This window comes from Grus americana, chromosome 12 (genome assembly GCF_028858705.1).
Source record: "Grus americana isolate bGruAme1 chromosome 12, bGruAme1.mat, whole genome shotgun sequence".
Lineage (NCBI taxonomy): Eukaryota > Metazoa > Chordata > Aves > Gruiformes > Gruidae > Grus > Grus americana.
The window spans coordinates 5143161-5157264 of record NC_072863.1 but is presented as its reverse complement, the minus strand read 5'-3'; the positions used below and the strand labels follow the sequence as shown (position 1 = coordinate 5157264).

The window sequence follows — 14104 nt, the reverse complement described above, 5'->3', positions numbered from 1 at the left end:
CCCTCCCCAAGCTTGTGCTTCAGCCCACTGACAGTTGAGTATCTAGGCCTGATAGAACATATTTACTGATCCAGTTTGTCAGCCAATCTATTCTACATTTGCAAAAGAGAATTAAGTAACCCAAAGACAGTAAAAAGAAAAGTAAAGCATTACCTCACCACTTTTCAGCATTTCTCCTACTAAAGTAGGTACAAAATGTTCACTTCTATCAGTCTAAAGGATTCAGTATGATCAGAGAGATCATACCTTCATCTGAACATGGTCCATTTACTTTGAGAAACACCATGGTGTACAACAATGCAGCTGTGAATTAGAATTCTGTCTTTCATTAAGCAAATCCCATTCATCCTCAACAACACTCCAAATGACAGAGCTATGAAATTCAGTTTTCTTTGTTTTCTCTGTCATTTACTTAGTAAAGAAGGGGTGTTCCATTTCCATCCATCTGGTTTTGGTTATCCTCTCAAAATTTTATCAAAGTATGTCCTATTGGGCCACCTTTTCTTCTCAACCATCCTCTATTGTTTACAGCTGGTGTAGGGCTGACCTGTAAGGTTTTGCAGTTTGCATTTGTCTGTAATTCACTGGTTATTGGTTGATCCAGCTGTAACCATTTAAGCTGGATCAACCAGTGTCTCCCTTTCAAAAACAAAATTGCTATAAAGCTTTTCAGACCTTTTTTCTTTTTCTTCCAATCTCCAGCCACAGTATGGCTAAAGCAAAAACAATTACAAAAAAGAAAATCTATACAAAGCCTACAACCACACACAAGTCATGGAACGGACAATCCCTGTGGAAGATTACAATACATCCACCGGTGAATTCCCGTCACATTTTTTTGACCATTAGTGGAACATCCTGTTCCAGCCCCTCACTCCCTGTCCTAACATCCTTAACAAAGGCAGTATCAGCTGTGTTGTAATGCCAGATAAAACCAGAAACAAACAGAAACCAATTAAACAGTTAACAACAGACTAATAACTCTCTTCTATCCTCAGTAAAAACGATGACAGTCATGAACTATTATATGAAATTAGCATATGGCAACTTTTGGTTCATTGTACCCAGTTTGATTTCTTCACTCATAGAACCTAGTAATTCTGAAGAGTATTAATTTAAAGTAACTAGTCAGATACGATACTTTTTCCTCTGGAAATAATTCACAAAATAAATAGTTACATTGAAACAAGTTCAAATACTACATAACTCCTTTGGAATAACAGGTTATACAGATTTGCCCGTAAGGTTGTGACATCCATTGGTAAATTCTGATTTATTGATAGAATATTCTGTATTTGAATATGAAAGAACAGAGTCTAATTTTTAAATTATATTTTAGATCAGATGAGAAGCAACTGAATTCAAGGTTCACATTTCAGCACACAGAGTACTAAACTAAATACCTCCATTAAATATAGATCTACATTCTTGACTTGCAGTCTTTAAACCTGCCTGATGGAAAATAAAGAGTAAGTGGCATTTTTCATCAGGATTTTATCTTGATAAAAAGACCTTTTTGCAGATATATTTGATATTCATTATGTTCCTGTAACAGCCTCTGCATCTCAAATGTTATCAAACCCTGGCAGGATCTTTTCATCTTAATAATACAAAAGTAGACTTTGTGTTCTCAACCCTATTTTGTTCAGATTATCAATAGGAAAAATTTGATTGACATAGGGAAAGGAAAAACAGTTCTGATGATTACATCTGAGAGTTTTTATTAGGGCTCGTTTCACAAGAAGAAAAGGTTATCTATTTGTTATGACATATGTCAGACTTTTCTGGCCGTTATTTTTTATATCGACCATTGAACTATTATTTTCAGGAATAAGTGTAGGTAGCCTTCAGGTAAGTTCTGCATTTGTGGTTTTGATAAATACCTTCAGTTTATCAAGCAGCTAGATTCTGTCTTTCACTGCTGTGACAATTACCTCTTCATGGGATATACTTTCAGAGATCCGTATGCTGTTGCTTATTTGCTTCACTTTTCTATGCAGGTAAATGGGAAAACTAGTAAGTCATTACAGAGAATAAACACCTTACAAATATACAGCTAGAAACTAAGTCAATATTGAGCCAGGCTACACATTATTCTATTGATATAAAGCTCACTAAATTATCTTAGCTGTCCACAGAAGAAACCTCCTCTGAGGATCTCCAGATACTATAAAGCGCTGTGTAGACTTCTCCATCTCCATCCATGCAATGACCTTCTTTTCATTGGGAACAGAAAGCATTGTGTGGGGACCATGCTGGACTAACATAGCCAGAGAAATACAAAGAGAATATAAAACCAGCTTTAGATTTATTCCTTCCCTTGCTTTTCCCTGACCAGCTCCTCAATATATTTGGGTGCTCAGAGTCATTTAGCTCTGAGATTTAGCATTTTCTCCTTCCTTCATTTTAGATACAGGGATGCAGTTTGCAAATGCAGTTTTATGAATGAAATTCAATTTGAATTATATTTAAATGGAAAATTTAACAAAATATGTCCTGTAAGTATTGGTAGGAAATACTCAGGGCTTTTGAGGAAAACATTTTACTCTTTCATCAGAATTTTTGAACAGTAATTTTGGAGCTTCAATTAAAAAAAAAAAGGAGAAAAATAGTGTATTAAAAATAAGCAAAATTTTTTGCTTAAAGTTAATTTCATTAAGTGACAAAAGACACGTCTGAAAGACACTTAGATAGCCATTCAATTGCAGAAGCATAAAAAAATGACATCAATGATGTGAATTATATCCTGCAACGAATCATCCAAAATATTTGTCAGCTTTATATTTTTTCCTATTTAAATATAAATTAAATATGTCTAATATAATGTTAAAATTTAATACTTCCCCCCCTTTTTAAATATAAATATGCTTATTCCTGAAGGGACTTTATATGACACAGGGAAGAGTTTTAAAATAGAACATACTAACGTTCTTTGAAGTCTTCTCCACTTTGCCACTGAGCAAGAACAAACCCTTAAAACTTCTGATACATACAAATAGATTGTGCATGTTGATTCTGTTTGTGGTACATGTACAGATTTCACTCAAGTAGTGAATACCCTCTGAAAATAAAGCTCCAAAGGGGCTTTGTTTTTTCCATGATAAAATTTTAGATTCTCCCATCTATCTCAAGAAGAATGATGTTCTTCATGAGTAAGATGATTGCAGTTCATTCTGTGAAATTCCGCAGTTATCATATCCTCATGTGAATTTAATAAAGCTTAGCCTTAGCTGCTCTTGAACAGCAGCCAAGCATTTGATTTGTTCTATTTCATTTTATTCATTTATATGCATCTTGCTACCATCTGGAATCATAAAAACAAACAGTTCAAGCAGTTAATGTGTTAAAAAGGGGCAACGAAATAATGAAATATTCCCTTCGAACCCCAACCCTCCCCCCCTCCATATACTTTGTTTCTTTCATATCCATTTCAGAACTCATGTTGCCATTTCCTAATTCCAAAAAGATTTTCTCTAAGAGGATTGTCAGGACAGATGTTGGAACCCTTGCACAACTGAGCATGTGCTGTCTTAGCCGTGTTCAGTGTTTCGAAGCCAAAATACTGTAACTAATAAATCATGCTTGGTAGGTGAAAGCGAACAGATAATTGCACCATTGTATATCTTGTATACAGAAAACGTCAAAAGAATATTTTCCCCACCAGTTACATTTTCCTTTTCTAATTGCTATTGATCGGATTATTCTGTCATTTCTATCTGCTTTTAATATACCACCTTCATGGTAAGTTTCTGAAAAGGTTTGATTGACTCATTACTTTCTGAGTAAAACAATCACGACTATGTCAACTTATCGGTGTTTTCACTAGTAGAACTAGATGGAATCCAAATGAAAACTCACAACATATTTATAAAATAGAGACTAATACAAAAGTTCATGAGCCATGCAAGTGAGCAGAAAACACTATGCTTCTGGGCTTTACCCTGAAAATGCATGAATAGGTACATTTAAAATATTTACACCTATAAGTAAATTCCTTTGGATATTTATGCATCTAAGTAGTGGATCCATAAAAGCAATTAAGATTCTGGTTTCCACTGAGACATCTACATATACTTGAGGATCTAGAAATATTAAACATTAGTACTGACACAGACATGTATTAATCTCAGAGAATTCTGAGAAGATCCCAGAAACAGGCTGAATAGGAAAAAGCACTTTCTTCTAAATATTGACATGGTAAAGACTCAAATTCTCCGAAATATGCTTGGTTCTCAGCAGAAGTTTGAAATTCATTTGCGTGAATATTCACAAATTCTGAATCAGCATTAATATGGAGCGACACAAAAGAAATAGTGTGATGATGCTACTGTATGCATGAAAACAGAAAGAGCGCAAAAGACATGAACACTGAAAAAGATGAAGACATGTTTGGTGAAGAGTGAGACGACAGCTGAAGACTGTTCAATATCTGCAAGTGAAGAGGAAGATGGAGATACAGACAAAAGTGAGACTGTGAAGAAAGAACATATCCTGAAGCTTCCTCATGTGAAGCAGCTCAGTTTTCTAATTCAAAATGAAGCAATTCTCAAGGAAGGAAGGAAGGAAGGAAGGAAGGAAGGAAGGAAGGAAGGAAGACAGACCTCCCGAACATGCGAGGGCCTCACTAGAGCTGAATGGAAATCTTCACCTTATCCCATCATGATTCTTTCAATTGGGAAGCCAGGGAACAAGCTTCTTGTTTGAGAGGTCACAGTACAATCACTCTAAGCACAATTGCACATATATGCTGTCTGGGTCACAATGCACACCTTTGTCAAAGAAACAAACAGGTATGACTGAAAGCAAATGAGTGACTGTGATCTGCTTTAATGACTTCTGTCCAAATCAGACTTTGCTGGATATTCTCTAAGGCCCCAGAAAAGGTTTCACTGGTACTCAGGTACTTCATGTCAAGCTGTAAAGCATATACATGCTCTTTCAATAGAAATTAAACACAGCCAGGGGAATTCCCAGTTAAGACAAGGAAAAACTTTTCACCATGGGGGTAGTCAAATAGGAACTATTGTTTCAGAAAGGTTTTGGAATCTCCATGTTTAGAGATACTCAGAAGTCAACTGAAAAATGTCCAGAGCAAACTGATCTAAATTAGCCTAGTTTTGAGCACCGTGATTGGACTAGGTGACTTCCATGAGTCCCTCTGAACCTGAATTATACTATGATTTCATGATCTGTAATCTTATAGAACTCTGATATAACAAATAGATGTATACTCTGTGACCAACATATCCTAAAATGTTGTAACACATTGTCAAAGGAGATTTATACATCTGATATTAATTCCTTTAGTTGGTATCACAGTGTTTTTGTCAAATGTCAAGCTGACACAATGCCAAGTGCAAGAACTTATGTATGTCTGGACTGTTATACAAAAAAACCCCCACCATAGTTTTAATATATTAATATAAAAATAGGGAAACATATAAATAAGAGAATTCTAAATCCTCTATTAGAGACCAGAAAACAAGAATCTCATGGTGTTAGACCATATAAGTATTCTTTTAAATCATGAAAGAACAAAGGTAATATTTGATGAACAGAATATGAAGTAACTTGAGTTAGGAAGCTGGCCAAAGGAATAATACCTAGAAGTGGTCTTACAATAAACCTGACGAAGAAAGGGAAATGAATTGGCAAAGATGACTTATCAGGTATTACTTCACAACTTTGGCTATACAAGGGCCAAAGGATGTTACTACTTTCTTAAAATGTATTCATCACATATTTTGAAGTTATTACCTTTGAGTTAGTAAGTTTGAAGGAATCCTAATGTTTTCAAAATTAGTAGGTTTGATGATTGTCCCATGTGTAAGTAAACACCAATCTGTTTATCCATGTTTTTTAATTAGTCACAATGTCATTTTGCTAGATTAAAATAAAAATCTGCTTCGGGCCATTAAAAAAGGCATTCATCCACGCTACTAAACAGCAAGACATATCTTAGAATACTCCCTTATAGAGAAAACAAGCATTTGAAAAGTAGTAAAAAATTACCTTCTTTTTGTGTGTGTATCTATGTATAGGCTTCTACAGCCCTATAATTTATGAAATAAGAGTTAAAAAGGTGAATATTTAGTGTAAAGAATAAAGATCCATATAGAAGCTATTATCTTACTTCAGTATGTCTAATGGGACATACTTCTGAAAAGTACTAGGTATCTGTATTTGGAAGAGTAGCTTACTGCTATTTGGAGAGAGGAAAACAGGATTTTCTTGTAGGATTTCTGGTAAATCCATTGTTCCCACTCAGTTCTAAAAAATATTATAGATCAAGCTGACTCAGCATGGACTGCAGAACAGCAAATACAACAATGCCGATCACTGCTGCTAATAACGGTATCAGACATACCTTTACAAGTGGCAGCAGCTCTTAGTTGCAGCTCTCATCAAGTTCTGAGTTTAACACGAGTTGGGAGAAACATTTCTTCTCTAAATTGTAGTGGTTTTGGCTTCTAACTTTGAAATCAATAGCAATCAAAATCTCAGCAGGCTGTAGAAGTTACTGCCTCCTTTCTGCTAAGTTTGAGAATGTAATCCAATGTTTTCCTCCTCTCTTGAAGTTTTGTTTAAAAATACACTTATTCAAAACAGAAAAGCACTTTCCCAGCTTCAGTTTGATTCATTGGTATGTTTGCTACAGACAGTTTCATGTTAACCCTCCCCAAACCACATGCTTTTGAAAACAGAAGGCAGAAGGTAGAAAATGCTTATGCTTTCCTAGTGTATAATTCTAAATATCTATACCTATATGTTTATGTAATTATAACAACTGGGTACTTGCAAGCAAAAGTACTTACTTTTTTTTTAAAATGGATTTCAAGAAATAAAATGCAACAAAGCTAGAAGACACTATCGTTACATAAAAACTATAATTTTACCTCAAGTAAGTTTAAAAATGGAAAAAAGGGAAATCATACCACAAACTTTTTGTACATTCCTTAAGAATTTAAATAGCTTTATCCAGTTAAAATAACAAAAAACTGTACCATATGTTTTTCAAGTCTAGATTGTATTTCTTTTTGACTTTCAATTCAAAATGCATTAGTTTTCAAAGGAGTGAAACAAAATTTCTAACAATCAATAAAAAGAGCTATCTCACCACAATAAAAACTATACACTAGCAAGATCTTCCTTTTCTCTCATCTCTTGTTATCCTAATACCACCTAGGTCCGGCACACAATCATGGCCTTGTCTATACAGACCCTAGCAACTCCAGTTGACAGATAATCACAAAAGATATACAGCACTGAATAGCTGAGGCACAGGTATTTTTCATTTAACTGGGGGGCAAGAATAAATACCACTATGGTACTCTATTAGTTTCTTCCAGATACGATAAGATGCTTTCTTGTATCTTAACAATTAAGATAATACAAATCACCTTATCAACAAATTGATTTGAAAATATAGAATAATTTGAGTGCTCACCTCCCCCCAAAAAATAAAACCACCATGCCATATGTATGTAAGCCGAAATATCCTCTTAACTTCAGGTCAGATCTTCTAGTACAATTCCACCAATGGCACGCTCCCAAACAGATGGAAATTGTTGGTATACAGTCCAATGACATAATTCTCCAAAATTTACAAAATATACAGATTTATTCTTATTTCTTTATAAGTTCCACTTTTGCCACAAAATATTTAGCTGTTATTTTGTGTTTAATTGTAATTAATTAATATTTTAAAATCTAAAATATTTAAACTGTTATTTAATACAAAATAACAGACAAAGAGCTTGTGATACCATTTGGTTATAATAAGAAATTTTTTTCTTTCCCCATAAAGTTCACTAGTGTCTGGATCAGACCAGAATTTGTCCCATTGATTTCTTTTAATAGAAGGTGAAGAGAGGAAGAAAGAAATAAAGAAAAAAAATCAGCCCAATGATGGTTTAGACATGGATCTAGACAAAGTATTTTTGTCTGGCGAAGTCTACGATTGGAGTCTTTCAGATTCATATTAGTGTCAGTGTGTCTACATGCCTGCAACTTGTTTGCTATCAATGCAGACAGATAAAAGGGAAGTTTTTGTACTGCCTAGACAATAAAAAGGAGGACATTCTTTTGAGGAAAGGTCTTGGATTCAAATTTCATGTCAGACTCTGGTGATCATATCAAGAACAAAGACAAACAGCATCACAGTCCAGAAGGAAACAGAACATAAGCAGAGCGCAGTTCATCCATCTGACAGCCATGGACATCTTCTCTTAGCAGAGAAAGGATGAAAACTATGCTGAGAAAATAGACTGGAATTCAGCTCATAATTCTTAGCTGGAATTCAGTGATGGGAAATCAAACCTCACATCTTTGATATCATCATTCAGTTTTTATTGGAAGTTATTTGAGCTTTAATAAACACCTTCCATAAAAACAAAAAACAGCAAATACAAATGAATAAAATCTATGTAAAAGATTGCAGAAAGTCAGCAGTACCCCTGGAAAATTCCTGGTAACACACTTACTTAATATCCATCTGTATGAATATAAATAACTGAATTTGATTTACATATGTCTGTTTATGAAATAAGCAGAGGCTCACAATTTGGAGGAAATACAGAAAGCGTCATTTTTGTGACATTTTCAGTGGCAAGATTTAAGAGAATGAGTCTATATAATGGAAAAAAATAGTATTTTGTAATAGTGAGAGACAGTATTGGAATGAGTAGAAGTGAAATAGCGAAAGAAAAAGAACTGAAATTCAAAACTATACTTATCATACTGTATCCTAACCTCCAAGAATTATCAAGAGTCACTTTCTAATACAGTGAGAACCCAGTACACTCTCAGAAGGAAAGAATGACCTTTCCAGATCTCAGAATAATGTGGCAAAGTGAAAATCTTAGTGCTTGGCTATCTTTCAGGGACATGGTTTAGTGGTGGACTTGGCAGTGCTAGGTTAACGGTTGAACTCGATGATCTTGAAGGTCTTTTCCAACCTAAACAATTCTATGATTCACAGCAAGATATACTGGGTACCACTATAGGCACATATCTACAGTTATAGTCTATGTAATATATACTGCCTATAAACTTCGGTAATTGAATATGTGATAAATGCATATATACACCCTCATGCTCTTTCTTTATATACACATGCACACAAAATACATACATACACAGATATATATATTTCAGCACTATATATATCTTTCTCTCTAGCTCTAAACACTGTATAAACACTCACACATACATGTAAACATTGTTAAAAGATGTACAGCTCTTGGAATTCCTGCTTAGACCAGATTTCTTTGAAGAAAATGTAGACAAAAGAAACGTACTGCTAAGGAGCATGAGGTTTTGAAAGAAGCGTATTTCTTCAGAGAGATTACTAGTAAGCTTTATGGTACTTTATGTATGGTAAAGTTATTTGAATAATTACAGCTCTTAATCACTGTAAAAAATATCAGTATATATAGATTTGATGGAGTGCATGCACTAAGCAAACAGATCAGAGGTGCATTTAAAAACAGTGCTTCTCCAGAAGGTATACAAATATAATCTTCAAACAAAATTTATTTTAGAAATAGATAAATAAGACATAAAAAGGAACAGTGCTCGGTAATTCAATATGAAGGCAAAAATATATATTAAAAATATTTGTTAAAAAGATTTTATAAATAATACTTAAGACCGGGAGATACCATAAATATATGTTTTATGGTAAAATGGGAAATCACTGAAAATGTGTAACAAAAAACCCCACAGCATTACAGGTTATGTTAAAAAAATAATTCTATTTACATCACAAACCAGCTTTGTTCCTGACAGCACCCTACTGCCCTTCAGCAGTCCTCTACTCAATTAAATTCTGAAGGATTTAAAGATATCCTCCAAAGTCCAATATATTTTCTCATACGACAGGCAGCTGTCATATAAACTGCAGATTGTGTGCCATAGCTTTTCCTTGGAGTGACTCGTTTGATATCAGGGCATGTTTGAGATCGAGTGGCATTGAGCTTTGGTAGACACACATTCATATGAAATCTGGGCATTGACAATATGACACAGGATGCAGAAGAGCAAATCTGAGCACCATCTTTGGCTGCTGGCATTGCAGGGATAAAAGCAGCGATGCGATTAATTTCCTGTGTAAAACTGGCAACAAATAAAGAACTAGTCTTTTTGCTGAGCCACACTGTAACTAACCAAACCCAAACTCTAGGACTTTGTCTATAGACACAGACCCGCCTGCACTGGTGACAGGGGTGGCAACGTGCACCAGATAAAAGGATGAATCTCTTGAAAAGTTTACTGAGATGATGGTAACAAGGAATGTAGTCTAAAGTACAATAAAATAACTTAGAAAGTATGATTGATATGCCAAAGAAAATATAATGAGTTTTTAATTTCAACAGCAGCATTTGGTCAACTCAGTGATTTTTAATCTTAATTTACTCTAACTTCCATGCAGTCAGAAAACAGAATTTCTGTAGGTGAAAACATTTGAGAACATAAGCTGGTTTTGACACAGATACACCTAGCTTTGACTAAGGATGCTACTACTCATTTAAAAAAACCAAAACCAAAACTAACTATAGATTGTTTTTAACTGGCCTCCATTTAGCCTTCACATCATTGAAATGCATATAAAGTGCTATTTGGCACACATACATATTTGGTCAGTACACATATAGGCTTTCACGAGACTTTCAAGAACCCATATAACCATGAGAAGGAAACGAGCTCTGTGAACAAGTCTTCTGCCAGTCTATGAAATAATTACTTTTTTAAAAGTGATACTTAGATATAAGAAAACAAAAACTAAAACAGAGGAAACACACAGACCTGAACTACTGAAGAGGTTGCTGGCTTTTCCCTCAGTGCATTTGGAGGGTTATTATATTTGGCTGTGCTGACTCATGAGATAACTAGGAGAGAGAGATTACTGATTTGGACCAATAATCCAACCACATGATGTACCTTTTATAAAGTTTTAAAGTACTTTTTAAAGTTTAAAATCATCCTAGATTCTTTTGGAATTATTTATTGATAGACTAGAATGCGAGCAGTGAAATACTAGGAAAAAGTTAGAACTTCAGCTAGGTTGAAAGCAAAAGAACTAGGAATGTCATGAAAAATATTTTTGTCTGCAAGCATCTAATTGGCATGTTTAAATTAGAGAGGTACTTATCAAAGGTTTTCTTCATACTCAGTGTAAGAAAGTAGGCACTTCTAGAAGGCATGCAGTCCTAAAATCAAAACAACCTGCTATAGCATATCTATGCCTCTTCACTACCAGAGAAAAAACTGAGGGCAACTGTATGTCCCCTTGAGATGACTAAGTTACATGCTTGAAGTTAGATTAGACTAACCTAGTCCAGTATCTCATCTCACTATCCCTCAATTAATACATACATAAATTCCATGTAAGTGTTCCAATTATTGTGTGCTTTTCTTAATCAAACATTAGTTTTGTGCATATGAGTTTTCTCATGAAGGAAATCCAACCTAATTATCGTTAAGAACAGAAATCCAAAGATTCAAAAAACAAAGAAGAAACTGAAAGTCTGTGAAATCCTACTATCTTCCTGACAAACAAAGGGCCCTACTGGGCCAAAGGGTTGTTACTCTAAACAAATACATCTGAATGTTTCCCATCACCCACCTATGGAGCATCTAAGTGAACAACTGGAATAGCAACAGTCAGGACCACTCTTTGTTACACTAAACAATACTTCTTGAATAAATTCCTTACTATGTTAGGAATGAAACTTTCAATGCAAAGCAACTGGCTGAATTGTGGCATTGAGTCAATAAATATCATTACTGTACGTCTAACCACTAAACGTGTTGGTTTTTTAGTTTAAAGCATAAATGCTGCAAGGGTATGATAAAAAGGAATAGCAAAACTGTCTTACAGATACATAAACTTCTTTCCAAGAAAATGATTTCATTATCAGAAATGAAAAATTTTCTGTAACAGTCATAGTTATAATTATGCAATACAATATGCTAAATTACAATACGTACTTCATTATTAATAGAATTTATTTTACAGATCAGATAGCCAAATACACATTTTTAAAAGAGCCAGATAGCAAATGTGCAGGAAACCATAGGCAACAGTCATGGTAGACATTCTGCAGTCCAAGAACTGAGGCAACGTGATTATTAAGTACAAGCCTATAAATATCTTTACATCAAACATACAGTAATGTGTAAGAATTCCATGTTGTAGTCTAATTCATGAATCATTAATAACTTTTTCTTTAAAAGAAAGATATATATACTGTATACATCCCAGTTAAAAGCAGTGTCTGTATTTCATTTTATTCTAGCAAACTAATATTACATGTCTTTATATAAGTGCAGAAAACAGGGTTCTTTATACTCCTTTGCTTCCTAAGAGATTTTTGCATTGCATATGAAATTCTAATATTATAGATGATACATATTAAGCATTACTCCCTAAAATGTGAGGCAATATACAAGAACTTGCAACCAACCTGCAAATGAAGCTATGATATTCAAATTTTATGTTTTAAATGACCTGTGCTAAATAACAAGTTATAATGTAAAAAATTTAAATTAAAAAAAAAGTTAGCTATATAGAGAAATAATTTGGGAAAAAAGCCAACAGTAGGCCATTTTTTTCCCCATGTGCTGGCTAACAGTGAAAAAAGTATGTATGCCATTTCCTCTTTTATCACACTGAAAAGCAAGCCACTGGATTTATGACATTTTTTCTTTTTAAATAAAAGTACTTCAAAAGGTTAAACGTATGGCACCTATTACACAGACATTATCTAGATTTCAGCAAGCAAAATGCAAATTAAATTTTATTTTTCAAAGTTAAGTGAATACTTTCAGTTATTTAAAAGGTGATCGTTTATTACAAAATGTGGATAAGAAAGCAGAAAGTATTCATTTTTTCACTACTACTATTGTGCCTATAAAATGAGAAAGCAGTGATTTGGTCAATTCTATTTATGATCCATAGCAGCAATATCATCATTAAAAATATTATGGAATATATATAAATAACACTTAATTCTTAACATGTATAATGGTGCTATAAGTGACAACAATTCATTTGTTTTTCTTTTTAAATGCAGGGAGTATAAAGAACTTTACATTCTCTTTTTAATGTATGAATAAAATTTATTGCTCCCTTTTAATATATTTATAGAAACAAAATTTCTAATTGTTTCAACTAAAATAAATAAGGAAAAAATCTGGGACAAAATGATGATTACAAGCAAAATAGATTTACCATAATTGCCAACTGTGAAGAAGGATGGGTCACATTACTTTTTTCTTAGCAAAACTACGTTATAGAACACTATAGCACAATGTACTAAAATTTCTTTGTCTTTTCTTTTTAAAAAATTCTTGCCCTTGATACCTTTCAGTAGGGCAGCTTGAACAGTTCATCGTCACTTCCAAACCCCTCTGGAGATCAGACGATAAATTTCTTCGGCAATCAGAGACAGGACAAAGGGCTTTCTCGTGCTATTTCCTTGTTTTCATGTTTGCTGGCTTAACATCATTGTGTACACGTACGACTTCAGTATATAACATCAGATGCGATGACGTTCAGAGCTGGCAAACAGAGAAACAGCATGAGAAAAGCCCTTTCCTGCATAATTTTCCCCATATATTGTAAAGTTTGTTTCCAAATTTCTACCATGTCAATCACTGTATGATTTGAGAAGTACTGAACTACTGTGGTTCTAAGTAACCAACCATTTTTGATGGGTGTGTGTTTTCAGGTTCCTATACACAAGCAAAAATCTGCACACATCTATATACACATAGCAAAAACGGTGAAACAGAAGTAGCCACAGAAATGGCTTCTATGTATGTTATTCTAGGTCTCTTACTATTTTTTGTTCTTTATCAGCTCGAAACCCCCAAGTGCTGTTGCTTAACTACAGCTATCAGAAGACTACCATACAACCTAGAACATGTTCTATACGGTTTAAGCAGACTTCATTCAAAAGCATCGTTTCCAAGAGGATAAAATATTTTCAAGAGTTCTTTTGCATCTTTAATCTATATTTATCATCAATAGATTTAGAGTTCTAAAAATTCACAGAAATTAAGCCATTCAGATCAATTATTTCACAGGGAAGAAAGCACT

At 33.9% G+C, this 14104-nt stretch overlaps 1 protein-coding gene across 2 annotated transcripts in view; it reads right to left on the bottom strand.

The window, feature by feature from the left end:
- The window catches only part of PCDH11X (protocadherin 11 X-linked), a 511064-nt gene that overhangs the window by 406764 nt on the left and 90196 nt on the right, over positions 1–14104 (bottom strand). Inside the window, exon 5 of one of the 2 annotated variants that reach the window (XM_054839635.1) lies at positions 11354–13563. The exons of the other annotated variant lie outside the window; for it this stretch is intronic. Coding sequence (XP_054695610.1) covers positions 13558–13563 — 6 coding nt within the window. The 3' untranslated portion in view covers positions 11354–13557. Of the gene's footprint in view, positions 1–11353; positions 13564–14104 lie in introns of those variants that run through there. 2 annotated transcript variants of the gene reach the window in all.